Source organism: Carassius gibelio, chromosome B17, assembly GCF_023724105.1.
Source record: "Carassius gibelio isolate Cgi1373 ecotype wild population from Czech Republic chromosome B17, carGib1.2-hapl.c, whole genome shotgun sequence".
Classification (NCBI taxonomy): Eukaryota; Metazoa; Chordata; class Actinopteri; order Cypriniformes; family Cyprinidae; genus Carassius; species Carassius gibelio.
The window spans coordinates 18,288,700-18,305,869 of NC_068412.1; the positions used below are offsets into that span (position 1 = coordinate 18,288,700).

Consider the following 17,170-nt stretch of genomic DNA (forward strand, 5'->3'; position numbering starts at 1 on the left):
TCATGAATTTTTCAAAAACATTATACTTGATATTGTGCAATAGTCAACATTCACTCAATATACTCTCAGGATGAGTGCTGCTATGACTAGACCTAAACCATATAAATCTAAAAAAGGTCATTGTTAGACAGTAAGAGCTGATGAAGAACAACAGTCATCTAACTGATTCTTGGAATACAGTAATAGGTAAAAAAATAAAAGGAAATTTAGACAATACAGAGTCTTAAGTTTTTTTATTCAATTCCTGCCCCCTCCTCATTGTCTCATTAAGAGTTTTTTAGCACAGGTTAACATTATACAAATTACTTTGACAAGGCTGGATTTTTGATTGACAATGCAAAGAAAAAAAAAAAAAACAACAAGAAAAAACAACATGCATTTACAGTCATAAGCCAACACTCGGTTCACTTCTCAAGTCAGTCAGACGGCATGAAATGGATTAAATAAACCAACAATTCAATTTAAATTTAAAATCTATGACTATGACATAAAATGTATGACTTTTCCATGGTCTCCAGAAAAAAAAAAAAATACATTAACATAATTCTGTGGCATATAGCAGTTATCCACATCCACACTAAATGTAATGATTCGGCTGCATATTGGTACATGTCGCACATTCACAGGTCTGATTTCCCTGTCAGTTTGAGGCAAAGCATTAAACCACCACCATCATCATCATCAATCAGGCTGTTACTGGGGGAATAATAAAACGGGTTTTGCCCTCCAGGTTTATTAGTGTGCAGGTCACTGAAGTACAGTGTGTTGGAGAAATGTGTGACTGGGCATCATTTTAAAGTGCTTCTGATTATTCTTCCAGTTCTAAACTGTGTACAGTCATTGATTGTACATTCACACTAGCAATTCATTCAGTCGCTTTACAGTCCTGTCATTCAGTCTACCGGTCACAAATAACACCAGTTTCTATTTGGTTCTTGCTCCAGAACATTTATAACACTTCCGGCTATTTAGCAAGAGACTTGATTCCTTTGGGTAGCAGAAGCACATTTTGAGCAGACACACTTCACATTAAAGAAGCAGCCCTCAAATACCTTCAGTTACCATACTTTCAGAATCAAAAGCTACACATATTAGGGTAATTTACTTTGACAGATTAAAATGGTATGTTGCACAGTATACAACAATGTTATTTAAATGTAAAGATTATCCAGTCTACACACACAATGTAAAATTGTAAACACTCAGTCTGTAAAAATAAATCTTTTCTGACTTTCCTTAATATTAGGATGGTTTTCAAAGCTTTGGATTCTTTATGAAAGCTATGTTGCAATAAGAGACTCATTAAAACTTTGGTGCATTAAAGGAGTTAACAAACACATGCTGAGGCCAGTCACACAAAATGCATTCTGGCACACATCTGCACCACTTTTAGTTGTTTTGCTATGTAAACTTAAGACATCTCAGACCACGATCGCGGAGTTAAAAGGTTTCGTTTCATTCAACTGAAAGCAAAAACATGTCCTGTATGAACAGCCCTTCAGTCGTGACAAAGTTTGAGCGGTGTTTTGTCAAATCAACACTAGATCCTGATTGAAAAACATCAAAACTAGTCCCTCCTACATTTCTTCTTTATTCTGTTGGCTAGATCAATGGATGATACGGAAAAGAAAAAGTAAATCTTCAGTAATGAAAAATTGAACATAATCATCAAATGTTAAACACAAGGTAGTGTGTGTGCTCAGGTTTAGATTCAAAGGATTGTTTTGATGTGAAAGGCAGACCTGACGTCCCACATTGAAAGCTTCTTTAAAAACATACTGCCGCTCTTAATGATCACGGTCCAAACAGAACATTTAGACATTCAGACAGACAACATTGCGGGTTAACAAACTATATAAAGGTTTAAAGCATTTACAAGGTGTTGATGTGTGTATATTACTTGTATATGTACTGTACGTTGAAATATATACAGTATCTGTGTATGGAAGAAAGGCACTAGAAAACACTGAAGCTGTACGGCCCCCATGCTTTCAGGAAAGTACAAATCTAAAAAATATATTCTATTTGGACGACACTTTTTTTTTTTGCAAAATAAACCTGCAAAATATTTTTTAAAAGCCTTACTCCAGAATTAAATTATTACAAAAAGATGCTTTTTAAAAAGAAAATCTGGTTCTATAAGGGTTCCAGTTTATTCAATACAGTTTTGGAAGGTAAATGAAATTTAAATGACATATTCCACCAGACCAAGTTCATTGAGAAGACCGCAAAAAGGCTTCGTTCTTTATCGGACCAAGGCCTGGCCGTTTTTAACTAGTATAAAGAGCAGCAAATCAAATCCAGTTGTTAGATGCTCTGCTCTACATATACATACCTGCTAGGGACACTGAAATGATTCAAATACTACAAAATGATCTGTGTATATGCGTCACACTGCTCAACCAGTTTTGCAGGGCCTGATGGGAAGAGTAGTTTCTCTTTTAGAGTCTCACAGAGCTGCAGCCAATCAGAAGCCATGGGTCATGACTCCCGCGAGTCCAGCTTACTGTACTTAACCCGGGTGCACGTCACTGTTCGAAACAGGAATGGCAGCTGGTAGTTTCGAGGCACAATGCCACGTACGTTACTCTCAAAGTACTGGAATGGATAAAACCACCACACACGAGAGAACAGGTTGCCAGTTGAAATTTCCTTTAGAGCCTATAGAACAGCAGAAGAGATTAAATTATGAGTTTCATAGACAAAAAAAAAAAAAAAAAAAAAAGAATGCCAGTTTCCCAGAAATGGCCCAAATGCAGAAGTTACTGTATGAAGACCGTTATCCATCAGCTGTAGCAAAATTTTGTTCTAGCTGCACATCCTCAGAAACCAACTACTGGCTTGATGAATACAATACAATCAAAAGATCATCCATGTATTCTACAGTAAGTATTCATTTATTTATTTGAGAGTTGAGACACATGGCTAAAGCATGATTTTTTTATAAATCTTCTATGCATTATTATATCAGCACAAGAGGCTTTAATCCAGTAAATAAGGAAAGATTTCCTAGTTTAGTTACAAATGTACCTGCTGATTGGCCATTGTGTGGTACCACCAGAAGAGGCGTGTGGTTATGAAGTAGGCCAACAACACATCTATGGTGTAGTGATCATGAGCCAACAGGATGCAGAAGATCCCGACGGCACTCAGGCACCAGCAGATCCAGGGATACCACCAGAACCTCCGTGGAGAATCTGTTATAATAATAATAATAATAAAATAAATTCTGTATAAAAGTTTGACATTGCAGGCAGACATACCAAAACACACCTTATCACTAGTATTAAATATGTTTGTGTTAGTAGAATGTTTTTTTTTATTTATGTTATGGCCCATCATTTCCACTAGATGGCAATATCAACCAATCACAACAACATTTAGAGGCTAAAAATCACATTTTTAAAGCATATTTCTACATGATTGTTAATAAATAGGAGTACTCACACTCTTTAATAAAGAGGTATGTTAGTGTCAGCATCACTGTGTGTCCACTGTACAAGTAATCTCCACACAAAGAGTGAGAGCCAGTGATTGACAGGCCACCACCAGCCATCATTTTCATTACCCTCCGTGACTGTGCCTCCCAGTCACCGAAGATCTGGAACACACACAAACGTAGGAGCATTTACAAACTTTGATTCAAAGTAACGGTTTAATCAAAAACAAATATTCTGCCTTTATTGTCTTTTCTAGAGTATGGTTAAAGCTTTCTTATGCTATGAAACCAGAAACCACCCAGTGACCAAAAAAAAAACCATCCTCCATTTACAAAACATAGATGTTGTGCACATTCTTATATGCTTCACCAAGTGTTACAAGCTTCGTGTTAATAGAAGACCAGAAGTATAGGTCATTAGTCACATCATTTCTGCTGCAGCTCTCACTTGTGCATGTGCAGGTTCATATTTAGAAGCATGAATGATATCTGAAACTATGGCACAGTGCAGGATTTTTTGATGTCACATGTTTTTGTTTACCACCAAATATGATTCGAGCACTTGACCCGATTTACACCTGTACTTAGCATTATCCACTTCAGATGGTATGCCCATTCTAGACCAACATTAACTTGCATAAAGGTCTAGTTTCAGTGATGCTACAAGCATTCTCCTCCTTCAACACTTACCTTTGGGGAGCACTTGAAGTGCATGCCTGGCACAGGTAATGTCGTGACGTACATGGTCATGCATCTGTACAAATACAGAGTTCCCACAATAAAAAAGAACCGACGACCGATTATAGACCTGCGAACAGAGAGGAATCAGTCAAAAAATAGCCAGATCATAGGATAGGTCATGTTTATGGATCGCAATGCTGAAGAAAGCATTCTGGACTGTTTATGAGTCACGACAGGACATGACTTAAGTTGTGATTCAGCTGTTCAGGGGTTATAGATTGTGTGTACTATTAAAAGTATTATAGTTATACTATTCTTTTTTTAAAGGAATAGTTCACCCAAAAAATGAAAATCTTGCCACCTTCATGTCATTCCAAAACTGTACAAGTTTCTTTCTTATGTTGAGCACAAAATAAGTTAGTTTGAAGAACCAAACATTTGATGGTCCCCACTGACTTTCATAATAAGGAAAGAAATACTGTGGAAGTCAATGGGGACCTACAACTGTATGATCACCAGTCTTCTTCAAAATATCTTCTTTTATGCTCAACATGAGAAAGAAACTTGTACAGGTTCGGAACGACATGAGGGTGTGTAAATGACAAAATTTGGGGGAAAACTCTCCCTTTATTGTACAGAAACTAGGAAAGTTCATCGATCAAAACCACTTGAAAAAATGTTTAAGGAACTGACCTGTGTTTAAGCAGAAGCCACTGCATAAACCAGAGTCCCACCAGCAGCATGCCATTGATCTCACAGATGGAAAACGCCCACTCCACACGATCAAACAGATCAAAGAATTTATCCGGCAGGGGTGGAGACTCTTCCTTGGGTGGGACACGTTCGTGCACCACTGAGATCACAACTGTTGTGGTAAGGAAGCAGAACAGAGCGTAAAGGAAGGCCACACCTGTTTTGAACCACTCCGTGGGATACGGCGTGCGCTCCTGCTCAGGCGGCTGTGGGATCAAGATTCGAACTGGCTCTGGATGCAAGCCATTCTTTGGAATGCCGTTGTGGATCTTGCCATTGCTCACACTGCCGTTGGCAAGAGTGATGACAGTGTGACCGTTTTCGTTGTTGTTGTTGTTCTTGTGTGCCTTCATGTGGCTGGTTAAGAGCAAAGTCTTTATGCGTTCCAAAAGATGTCGACCACTGTCCCCTGAGACCAGGGACAAAGGCGAAGCCTTAAAGTCTTCCTCAGACAATCTCAAGAGGGCAGGGCCATCCACGTCCTGGAATGCATCAGTGTACTCCTGCAAGCCTTCGTCGGTCAGCCAATCAGAGACGTCACTGGCTGTCCACAGCCTCACCTCCTTCATATCTTTAGTAAGACTGAGTCGGAGGGCTGTTTCAAGGGGTTTCACTCAGCAGTTTGGTGCCCCGACAGCAGTCATAGTGTCTCTGGGACATTAGAGGAGAGTAGCTGAAAGGTCCAATTTTTCACCCCTCCTCCTGTCCTTGCGGTTGTTAAATTAAGCTGATCTGACTCTGAAGGTTTTTTTTTGTCTGAATCCCTTGTCTGAGTCAGTGTGCACCAATGTATGGCCCTGAAAAGAAAAGTACATACAAGTTAGCTAACAGAGATTTGTTATTACAGAAAAAGTAAATAATTATTTGCTCTAGCAGCTCTAGTGTGTCATGAGCATACTTCCTGTTCGACAGCATCGGCCAACGACAGTAACTGGACACAACATGCACTTTGTGCGAGTGTGTCAGAGGAATATATAGTTCATATTCATTCTGTTTGTTAGTGTTTCATAACCATAGCAACTGTAGTTCAGCAGTCCTGGTTAAAAAATAAATAAATGCCCAAACCACACTTGTCTGAATCACCATCTTAATCTACAGTCGTTCTTATCAACTTTTTAAGTCAGTACTACTGCAAGTCAGTGTGCATGTTACTTAATTAAAATGAATATTACAACATTAAAATGAAATGGAAAGAACATTTAATTTAAATTTAATTTAATTTAAAATGATGCAATCTTCTCTTACACTATTAAAATACTTATACACAGTCAGTAAGATTATTAAATATTTTTTGAAAAATCGCTTCAGTAAGGCTTCAGTTATTTGATACATTAAGAAATATAAGTGTAAAAATTCTTAATTTAAAATATTTTCATATAATTTAAAATCAACCATTTTCAGCGGTTACTACTCCAGTCTCCAGTGTCACAGGATCCTTTAGAAATCATTCCAATATGCTGATTTGATGCTCAAGAAACATTTCTTATTAATAAATCAACGCATTTGTGTTGCTTAAAATTATTGTGTAAACTCTTATTTACTTTTTTCGAGATTCTTTGAGGAACAGAAAGTTCAAAAGAGAAGAAATAGAAGTCTTTTGTAACTTTAACATTTCTTTACTGTCAAAGTTTAGTTTTCTTTGCTGAATTAAAGTGTTAATGTTCCTTTTTTATCTTTTGTATATATGCATACACTTTAAAAAAAAATACTTGTCAATAGTTCGTAATGATTCAAGGGATGAATCATAATATGTAAGTTCATAAAAGTACAGAAAGGAACATGAATGGGAAAAATACCTCCTGAAGCATCAGAGGGAGGTCACTGCGATGTTATATTCTCACATATTGTTAGGCCCATATTGTTCACTGTAGAGCTGTACAAACTTTATTTAAAAGTCAAAGGCTATGCATGTCGAATCATGAGATGCATAGACATAAGGACAATATTACTTGTTACGTAACAGTTACGCCACACACACACCCTAAATGTCCTGAAATGTGGATTATGACTTCTACCTTCCAAGCTGTAACTTGTAGGAATTTGTAATTGAGCACACAGCAGAATACAAAGAACAAACTTAGACCGAGAGAGAGAGAGAGATTAAAAGACTGACTCAACACTAGGTTTAGAAGACCTTTGGTTATAAAATCAGCTTAAGGGGGAAATTGCACTTACACACACCCAAAGCAAAACCAGTAAGCTCAAGAAACAAAGTAAATAGCAACTTGGAAATTATGCCAAATAACCATAGGCCATGTGTCAGATGACCAGCCAACCATTAGCTTTCATCCTTTTAGCAGATCTGTGTTGCTCCTAGAGAAATGACCCGTGGGTAAGAAGCAGTTTAGTTTCCCACAATATTTATTTTTGGTTTACTCTATTTTTCTTTTGGTCATGCCTCAACCCTATAACGTCACTAAAACGGTTTTATTTTGGGCTTTTATGATCTCACATTCATCAGCTGCTGTTTCCAATTCCTTATTTCTTGTCAGAAGTTATCTGGTTACAGATTGTGTTAATTAGAAATACAAATATTTTTGATGGAAGTCAACAGCGGCTCCATGACCGATCTTTTTTGCATTCTTAAAGTGTAAAAGTTGAATTTTAACTTACCAAGGCGGTTAAAATTCAACATGATTCTGATAAACAACAAGAGGTCAAGCTGCAAACCATGGCTTCTGAATCTTGGCCGGCCTTTTTTTATTTTTACATTCAGAAGTTAGAAAACAAGGGTCACATTTATACCAAATATACCAGTGTAACTTAAAGGTGCAATAGGTGGTTGTCTTCAGAAACATTTTGGTTATACTGGTTGAAAGTCTCTTCACATCCCAATAGCAATCATTAAGTTAAGTGGTTTAAATTTATTTATATATTCTGTGGAAGGTGTAGGAACAAGAAATGTATGTCCAATCAAAACACTCGGTCTGAGCTTGATCTCTACACAGTGTTCGTTGCTCCCTACTCCCTGAGCAGGGGTTTACTTCACTTCAGAAAATGGACTGGAATTGGGAACCGCTGATGGAGCCAATTGTATTAATGTGGTCTCTGGTATTCTAGTCTGTGAGCATAAATGTGTTCGGGGGCGTGGCTTTAGACGGCAATTGCAGGGAGGGTGGGACGTTTGCTTTCAGTGCTATCAGGCTAATGTTAGCATTTTCCAAGCTCCAGGGTCACAAATTTCATCTTAACTTACTCAATAAGATTTTCAATAAATCCTCATTTAACACTACTGCTGATACAATCTTTCTTCCTGAAAGTGTGATGTGTGACGATGAAAAAGGGACAGCATTTGATACAGAAAAAAAAAAACCAAGCAGATGTTGTGTGAGAACTCCCATGTGGATAAACACAGACGTCAGCATACACAGATGTCAGTACAATAAAAATCAGCATGATCGATGAACTCAGCAACACAATACTAAAGAAATAAAACTGTTTACAAACACAATGCTTTTATTTCTCAGCAGCATAAACCGACAGTCTTCTTTTATCAGACATCAGATATTTTTGATGTCATTCACCATACCGTAGTTTCTCACAGAGCCGTTGAGTTGCTCTTTGAAGGATTGTGGCATCTTCCGAATGTTTCAGTGAATACTACGGTGAATGAGGTCAAGCTAACAGTCTGGGAGGCAGACAAGCCCAAATTGTAGTACCTTTTAAAAAGACACAATTTTAACTAATATACTTACCATTATCCTTTAAAACATAATATATTTAAAAGTAGGGCTGTGCAATTAATCAAAATACAGTTTCCATTTAGATTTCAAAATCACTCGCTACTCTTGACTGAACGACTTTTGTAGCTTTAATAAGAACATATACATTTAGCTGACATTTATCCAATGTGACTTACAATTGCTATACATGTCAGAGGTCGCACGCCCCTGGAGCAACTAGGGGTTAAGTGTCTTGCTTTGGGACACACTGGTGTCTCACGGTGGATTCCAACCCAGGTCTCTCACACCAAAGGCCTGTGCCTTATCCAACGCGCCAACACCACACGGGAAACAAATAAAATCGAAATCTTACATTAAAGACTAAGCAGTGCGTTTCATTTGTATCTTTTATTTCCCATTTGTCTTCTGCTTTTTTATTCCTGACAGTTTAATTAATTTCAATCAATTTGAGGACTTTTTTTTTTTTACCATTTTATTTACCCTAGTATTCTGTTGTAGTATTGGCAACATTGGTATTTCGCTGGCCTCTAAAATTTAGATGTCATGGTAACCTTATTTATAGAAAGCATTTGATCTACATCACTCTCTTTAAATAAATCATGCATATAAAGTTTTGGTCACATAGCCAACGCCTAAATATCATGCTAAATAATCATGGTTACAGTATTTGACCAAAATAATCATTACCATGATTTTTGTCATTATCGAGCATCGCTATTAAATGCATTTAAACATTCCTGTCCTTTTAAATAATCTGGGACAGAAAAATATAATTATTTGCAAAACCTTAAATAGTGTGCTGACCAAATAAACATTTTTACCCAAAAACAACATTTTTGCAAGACTCAAACTGCATGAAGATTGTATTAAACTAATTGTATGATATGAAATGTAATGCTGTATATGCAAGAGCTATATTAGCTGCTCTCTGTGAGTTTTGATTACCTCTCATTTTACATCTTAAAACAAACATATCCTCTTGACACACCTGGCTCAGTTCCTATTCACAAAAGGTGGCAAATATTTACAGAACACCCATATACAAGGACACAACTCATAGACACATGTGCATGCAAGCGAAAGGAAAAGAGATGACTGCAAGCTAGCAATGTGAATAGAAGAGTCATCTGGCCATTGAAGTTCAAGTCAATAATACGGTCCATTCTTTACCAGACAGTCCAACTGATGGAAAGGTGGAAACAGTCATGCGTGTCATTGGTGAAACTTTTGTTTAAAAGATGACATGCATAACATTCATGAAAAACACACCCACTAACACAAATGACGACCAATATTACATAAAGGCCAATGTATGGCCAAACAGCACACATTGATGTCTTCACTAAATGCAGTTATTCATGCAACACCACACACACACACACGCCGATCAATACAAATATAGGACAGCTAAGCACTCTCTCCCTCAGTTTCTAATTATCACATTGTGTGTGTATGGAAGTAAAGCCGCAGTTCTCTTTAAAGTCAGGGCAGGAATAAATAGCTTACCTTTACTCCGATAAAGCACACTAGTTAAATTCGCTGGACACTCTGGTTAATATTTTACATTTAACAGGCAGTTAAATGCATCACGCACATTACAGTGAAAGCCATTTCGAAACCATAATTTCGAAATCATTGTCATTTCAGAATTTTAAATTTGCAATAGTTTTAACTTTGTGGCACCATACTTTTGGCTTTGGTTTAGTTCGAACTATATAATTTAAGTCATTTATGACTCAAAGTTTTTAACTTCCCCAAAAACGGTTAGGTTAGTTACTTAAGGTTTGTGTAAGTAAAAGGTCGCAACACCTAAAATTGCAGAAGTGGACCAGTCTGAACCAAAATTACACAATAGGGTTATTAATTTTCTCATGTTTTTACTTGTTATCTGAAAACTAAAATCAAAATGACAACATTTTAAAATTCTGATTTAACAGATGACATAAGCAATTTTGCATGTTTGTAACTTTTCTTCTAATTTTGCAAAAGAGCGCAGTAAAGCCCAATGGAACCACCATAATCACTAAGAGAGACTGTCCTTGAGAGCTTCAGTTTCTCTATTTTCCCAAGCTCTAGCAGCAGTTTCTTTAGAGGAGGAATGCAAACTATCTAGAATCTCCAACTGTGTGTGTGGATTTTTCCTTTACGAGATGTTTTCAGTGTCTGTCTCTGTGATTCAGAGATGAAATAAATCGTTTTTGCTCTACCTGCCCTGCATGAGGACATTACTAGTGGTCGACCAATATGTGTTTGTTGACATCCGATGCGGATATTTTGGAAAGCAGGGGGGCCGATAGCCTATATAAAAGATGATATATATTTTTTAAATTATTATTATTAATAATTATAATAATATTAAATAATATTAAAGAAATTTGAAATCATTTGACAATGTTTGTGTGTATTGGGAATAATTTCTTAAATAAAGCCATGGTTACCCTCATTTTACATACAGCATAGAGTGAATATGACAAATATGACAGAGGGCAAATGCATAAAGTGCAGCATAATTTGAAATCACGAGTTTAAAATTTAAAGCCTTCAATTCACACGGACCGACCGCCACACAGAAAACACGCGATCATGCTTGATAAAAATATTGACAGAAATATTTACAGCACAGATTAATTCATCAGCACTTCCAAGACATCAACAGTGTTTTGGTGATCTCCTTGCCACCCTGCTCTACATCTACAGCCTACATCCTCCTCACAGACGTGCACCTTTACATAGCACTGTAAGCCTCAATACACCACAGATGCTATTTTTGTTGAGTTTATTTTATTTATGCATTAGGCAGACACTTTTATCCGATGCGACTTACAGTATAGGTTTACAATATACGTGTTCCCTTGGAACCAAACCCATGGCCTTAGTGCTGCTCTACCAGATACAGCAACGCAGCTTGAACAGCTGACGCCAGTGGGATTTTTGTTTTCTATATATATTTATATATATACAGAGAGAGAAAGTGATTTATTTAAAGTTTGGTTTCAGTTAAATGGATAGATCACCCAGAAATATATATTTCCTCATCATTTACTCCCCCTCAAGACATCCCAAACCTGTATGAATAAGTTTCTGTGGAAGAATATTTTGGAAGAAATATTTTTGTTTCAACTGTCAATGGGGTCCAACAAAACACTGACTTATTGTATGGACAGATAAATATAAAATACATTTATAAATGAAACACAGAGATATTTCCATAGAAGAATGAATAACCTACAGCAAACTGATGTTTGGGAATGAATGGAATGGGGTTTCCGAAGAGAACTGCAGGCAGTTGTTGAAAAGCTAATAAATCAAGTCAGTCACAAAAATTTAAAATCATTTTTATGTAAAAAATAATATAATTATTGCATATTTTCATGGTTTACTGCATGTCATGTGACATTGCAGAACTATATATTTACAAAAGTATCATTAAAATTTAAATTCCTTCTCTCTCTCTCTCTTTTTTTTTTAATATAAAGTAAATATGTTTGGTCAAAAGCCAGTTTGGAACAGGTTTGAAAAGTCATTAGGGTGAATAAAAATATAATAAAATATCAATGAATATTTGGGTGACTATCTATTTAAGAATGAATTACTCCTGACCAGCAATATCTGTAGACTACGCATAAATATCTCCTTAAAGAATTTTTTTTATTTTATTTGTTGCAGAAGTCTATTGAAGGTTTTATGGTTCCCACACCCGGCCTTTGTATGTGGATAATAAAAAGTAGCAGCTGATACTCTTATCAGCAAAACACAGTACTTTCTTTTCCCCAACCTTGAAATGAAATACAATTTAACTGTTGTTATGCAAAACATGTACTCCTCCTTCAGTGTGACTTTGACAAGGTCCTCTTTCAACCAAGCTCCTCCAAACACCTGCGATGCAACCTCGCCTCTGCCCGTTTTACCTCTGCACTTTACTTTTTTTCTTTTTTTTTTTATAATTAACCTTATTAGTATGCATGTTCTCATAACCTTCCCTTAAGCTGAAACTATCTGACCTCTACAGAACTTAGACACCGTCCCAGAAAGCCAACTTTCTCCCCGCAGGTCACACATTCACAATTTACAAACTCAACCACAAAGCACTTCCTTGAATTTAAATTCATTGCCACACATTTCCAAGTTTCTCTTTCTTATTCTCTTTTTCTATTCCACTTTTTCATCCTGCGTTTGGTTTCTCTTAATTTAACTTGCAATACACAATTCATTTGAATAAACATACAACCAGTAACGGTAATATAGAGTAAACCTTTGACAGTTTTTTTTTGTAAACATTTGCTTTGGCTTACACCATTTACTTTGCATTCTGTGCCCAGAGCATACTGAACCACTGAACACAAAAAAACAGGCACATTCATAAACACCGGCACACCGAAACCAAGCTGTCATTAGTGTTTAAAGAGTAAAAGGTCCTTGTAATTCAAAATACAAGAACACATAGCCACAAACCGAGGGGTATTGAGGGCATTTGGGTGATTTATTCAGTCAAAGGCAGATATTAAAAGATCTTTGAGGGCTGATCAGGTCTCCCAAAACATATACTTTAAAGTTGTCATTACCTCATTAAACTCATTCACCCTGTGCTGGTCCTTTAGTCTACACATGTTGTTAATAAGATTAAATTCGGATATTAACTTCCTTATTATGCATTGAGAAGAGTAATCATGTATTTTTATGCATGTGATGTGTAATCAGTGCATTAGAGGGTTAAAAACATGGCTGGAATACTCCAGAGTCTTGCACTTAAAACCAAATCAAAACACCACCTGCCATCTAAACGCACTAACAGAAGCTTGACTAACATTCATACAAATCCGATTGCAAGGTATAGTTGCCGTTTGTTTGCAATGCTCTGGAAGGGTCTATAACAAACGGAAAAAGAGAAACAAACAGATGACTAGAAGACAGAGCCAAGCCAACGTACCTGAAAAGTACTGAAACTTTCCCCACACATATTTACTTTCACTTGTGGTCTTCCACAACAATGGGGACCTGCTAATGACTTATGATAATAGTGTCTGCTCAAAAACAAAAAAACAAAACAAAATCCCATGTTCCATGAATGCAAGGTCCTGCTTGTCTGTTGCTATTACGAATGTTGATATTAACCTCGCAGGGATATTAATGATAAAAATACAGACCTCTTCCTATAATTAGACCATATGACATGTCACTTTAAAGTAGGACAAAATGTATAATAGGAAAAAAAACAGGGACAAGAGGATGTGTGTTGGAGTAAAAAAAGAAAAACAGAGAGATAGAAAGAAAGAGAAACTACTAGAAACATTGATAGAGAAGGGTGGAGCGTGAAAAAGAAACTTAACAGACATATCGTGAAGCCTCCACATCCTCCTGCATTCATTGCAAACCACATGACTCAACGGTTTTAATCTTAGATCACATCTATTAAAAAAAAAAAGAATAAAAAAAAAAAAAAACCACCTTAAATATGTAGAATAACATTTCTCACCAGAGAGATCATAGTCTAATCTTCCTTCAAGCTCAATTCTGTTGGTGAAATGGAAGCGTGTTGTGATCTCCCTCTTTCCTGCTCTCCTTTCCAGTAATTCGAAACACATTTTAGGCACTCTTGTGCTTCTTTAAACAGAAACAAACTGTAATCTTGGGTCTCAAACTACAGAATCGTGGCCAACACAGAAACCATCAGAGTTCAGATGTTGTTCTCTCCATGCGTCAGAGAAATCAATTAATTTAATCTTTTGGCTTAACACCAACTGTTTTAACACTCCTATCACAGCTATGTTGTTTTATAGCCTTTTGATGGGTCAATATTGTCTTCCAGATATCCTCCATGTAAAACAGAGTACAAGGTCAAGGTCCTCACTGCTGGGAGTAAATTTAGTGTCAACTTTGAAGACACAGCAATAGTTTTGCAGCTCCAATGGAACCATTTTAATCATTCAGTAATAAATATCTAGAGACAGTCATGGGAGGGTGATAAGGACCTACTACTCAACCGTTTCTGGATTCAGAGTGCCAAAATAAATAAATAAATAAATTCACTGGAAGTCGGGTACAAATAATATTTTGCCTGCCAGTTTCAACAGACCTGGAAGTATAAAGGAATAGTTCATCTCAAAGTAAATACTTTGTCTTTTTTTGCTGTTACAAGCTCTTGACGTTCATTAAAAGAAAAAATAAACTGTTCATTTTCAGTTTATGGAACAAAGATGAAAAAGAAGTGAATGGGTTTCTAACATCTGCTTTTTTTATTCCACAAAAACAGGAAGATGTAAAGTCATAAAGGTTTGGCACAACGTTAAAACAATGGCTTATAACCACCTAGGTTAATGAGTGTGTGTCTGGGGTGGGGGGTGGGGGGTATCTTTGTATACATTTCAGCTACTAATTTTCCAACAAAATTTTGGTAAACAGAACAATAACAGTCCGAGCACTGCACACGTGCACGCGCGCGAACAGAAATCGTATTTACTTTAGGGGGTAACCATGGCAACAGCTGCTAGATGGCGTTCCATCGACAAATAGTGAGTGCTGTCTTTATCGTTTTATTGCACAATTACACTTCACAATGTCACGAAAATAGTTAGTGTTTGGTATAAAACGTCTTTAAAGTGGGCAGCGATAACTGCACTAGAGACGCCAAAGTACCATTTGACTCGAGGCATGCGCAGAACATTACAAAAATAAATATTTTTAAAGGGACCACTTCAAATTGTTGACAATTTCTCAAAGATAATTTTGGATGCCTTTAATCGCTCGGTGGCATATTTAGCAACACATCTGAAATAGGACATGCTACATAAACAACCTCAGAAAGCAACATGTGGGCCACGCAGCCTCTGACAAAAAGATCACCCACTTTTTCGCACTAGACTCATCAGGCTGTCACTAAGTGCTAGGAGTGAGATAAATTGACACGGTTTTGTCAACTGGCGCGAGAAAACGGTCATCGTGAATCACGCGCTATTACGACAAATGCTTTCCATTAATACGTGGAAAAAGCTGCCCTTTTCTCCCAGTGTGTCGTGTCGTGTCGACTCTTTACCTTCAGAAACGACAGAGCTGATGATTAGGCAAGCGATTAAAGAGATTACACAGCAAAGGATCACTCGAATCTGACGTTAGTGGAAAATAAATTCCCCTAGTCCACAGTGAGCGTTTAGAAGAGACCCACAGAGGACTAGTGGACGTCAAAATACAAGAAACGTGTTCTTAGAGAGGCCCTGGTAAGTGGAGATCAACAGCTCCGTTGAGTCCAACTCACCGTGTTGTAATTTTCTCCAAAGAAGATTTGTAGCTAGTATCCGACGCGATCCCGATCCAGGCCAAACCAACACGCCTCTTCTGACGAGCCTGCTGTCGCTTAAAATATCCCCGTCAGAAGTGTGTAACTGTTTTGTGGTAGAGTTGTTGGTTTTGGACGCGTATATCAAACTGGTAACGTGTGCGTCAGTGGGCGGATTTATATCAGCTCCTGGATTTAAAAAAAAAAAAAAAACGACGAGAGGGGTGGGAGGGGGTATCCCTTCTTGTCCCTCCGCCCGTGACGTAGTACTCAACGCCCGCCCCCTCTTCGAGGTCCAACCAGAATGTAACACTGGATTTATCGGTGTATAAATATATTAAATTACATACAGGGGTTTGGTTGCTCAACAGATACCTGGATAATAACTGTTTTTTTCACATTCAAATTGAATAGCTTACATAATATGGTTAATTTAAACGTAAATAAAAATGGTCTACTTGACCATGATGACATGAAGAATATTGAGAATGTGGTTAAAACACCTAGGCAAATACTATCCACAGTAATTTGTATAGTGTGCTATTTCAGAGGTTCATCTAAAATGCCCAAGTGTGCTAGTGCTTGTTACTTATAATTAATGTGTTTTCTTACTAAATAAACAAAGCAGTTCAATGGATATTATTTTGTTATGACTGTAATTAAACATACTTAACATAGATATTTAGGACTTCACCCAAAACCATACAGAGTACAGACACGTTTGAGCATTTAAATAATAATATCATGAAATAATTTATGGATTTTTTGGTCACTTTGGTACCAATTTTACGTCACTGAAAGATTACATTTTAGTAGATTAATTTTTTCTAATGTATTCAGATATACAGGTGCTGGTCATATAATTAGAATATCATCAAAAAGTTGATTTATTTCACCAATTCCATTCAAAAAGTGAAACTTGTATATTATAGTCATTTATTACACACAGACTGATATATTTCAAATGTTTTTTTTTCTTTTCATTTTGATGATTATAACTGACAACTAAGGAAAATCCCAAATTCAGTATCTCAAAAAATTTGAATATTTTTTTTTAATTAAGACCAATACAAAGAAGGGATTTTTTTAAAAATCTTGGCCAACTGAAAAGTATGAACATGAAAAGTATGAGCATGTACAGCACTCAATACTTAGTTGGGGCTCCTTTTGCCTGAATTACTGGAGTAATGCGGCGTGGCATGGAGTCGATCAGTCTGTGGCACTGCTCAGGTGTTATGAGAGCCCAGGTTGCTCTGATAGTGGCCTTCAGCTCTTCTGCATTCTTGGGTCTGGCATATCGGATCTTCCTCTTCACAATACCCCACTGATTTTCTATGGCCAATT

General features: G+C 36.9%; 1 protein-coding gene across 1 annotated transcript; it reads right to left on the reverse strand.

Moving 5' to 3' along the window:
• Nucleotides 1-216: 216 nt before the first annotated feature.
• On the reverse strand, nt 217-16,034 carry LOC127976272 (phosphatidylcholine:ceramide cholinephosphotransferase 1-like). The gene is made up of 6 exons (XM_052580577.1): nt 15,806-16,034; nt 4,814-5,670; nt 4,130-4,247; nt 3,448-3,601; nt 3,031-3,197; nt 217-2,661 (listed from the first exon to the last, which is right to left on the reverse strand). Exons 2-6 carry the CDS (start codon nt 5,440-5,442, stop codon nt 2,482-2,484), a joined length of 1,248 nt encoding a protein of 415 aa, XP_052436537.1. The 5' UTR covers nt 5,443-5,670; nt 15,806-16,034; the 3' UTR covers nt 217-2,481.
• Nucleotides 16,035-17,170: the final 1,136 nt, after the last annotated feature.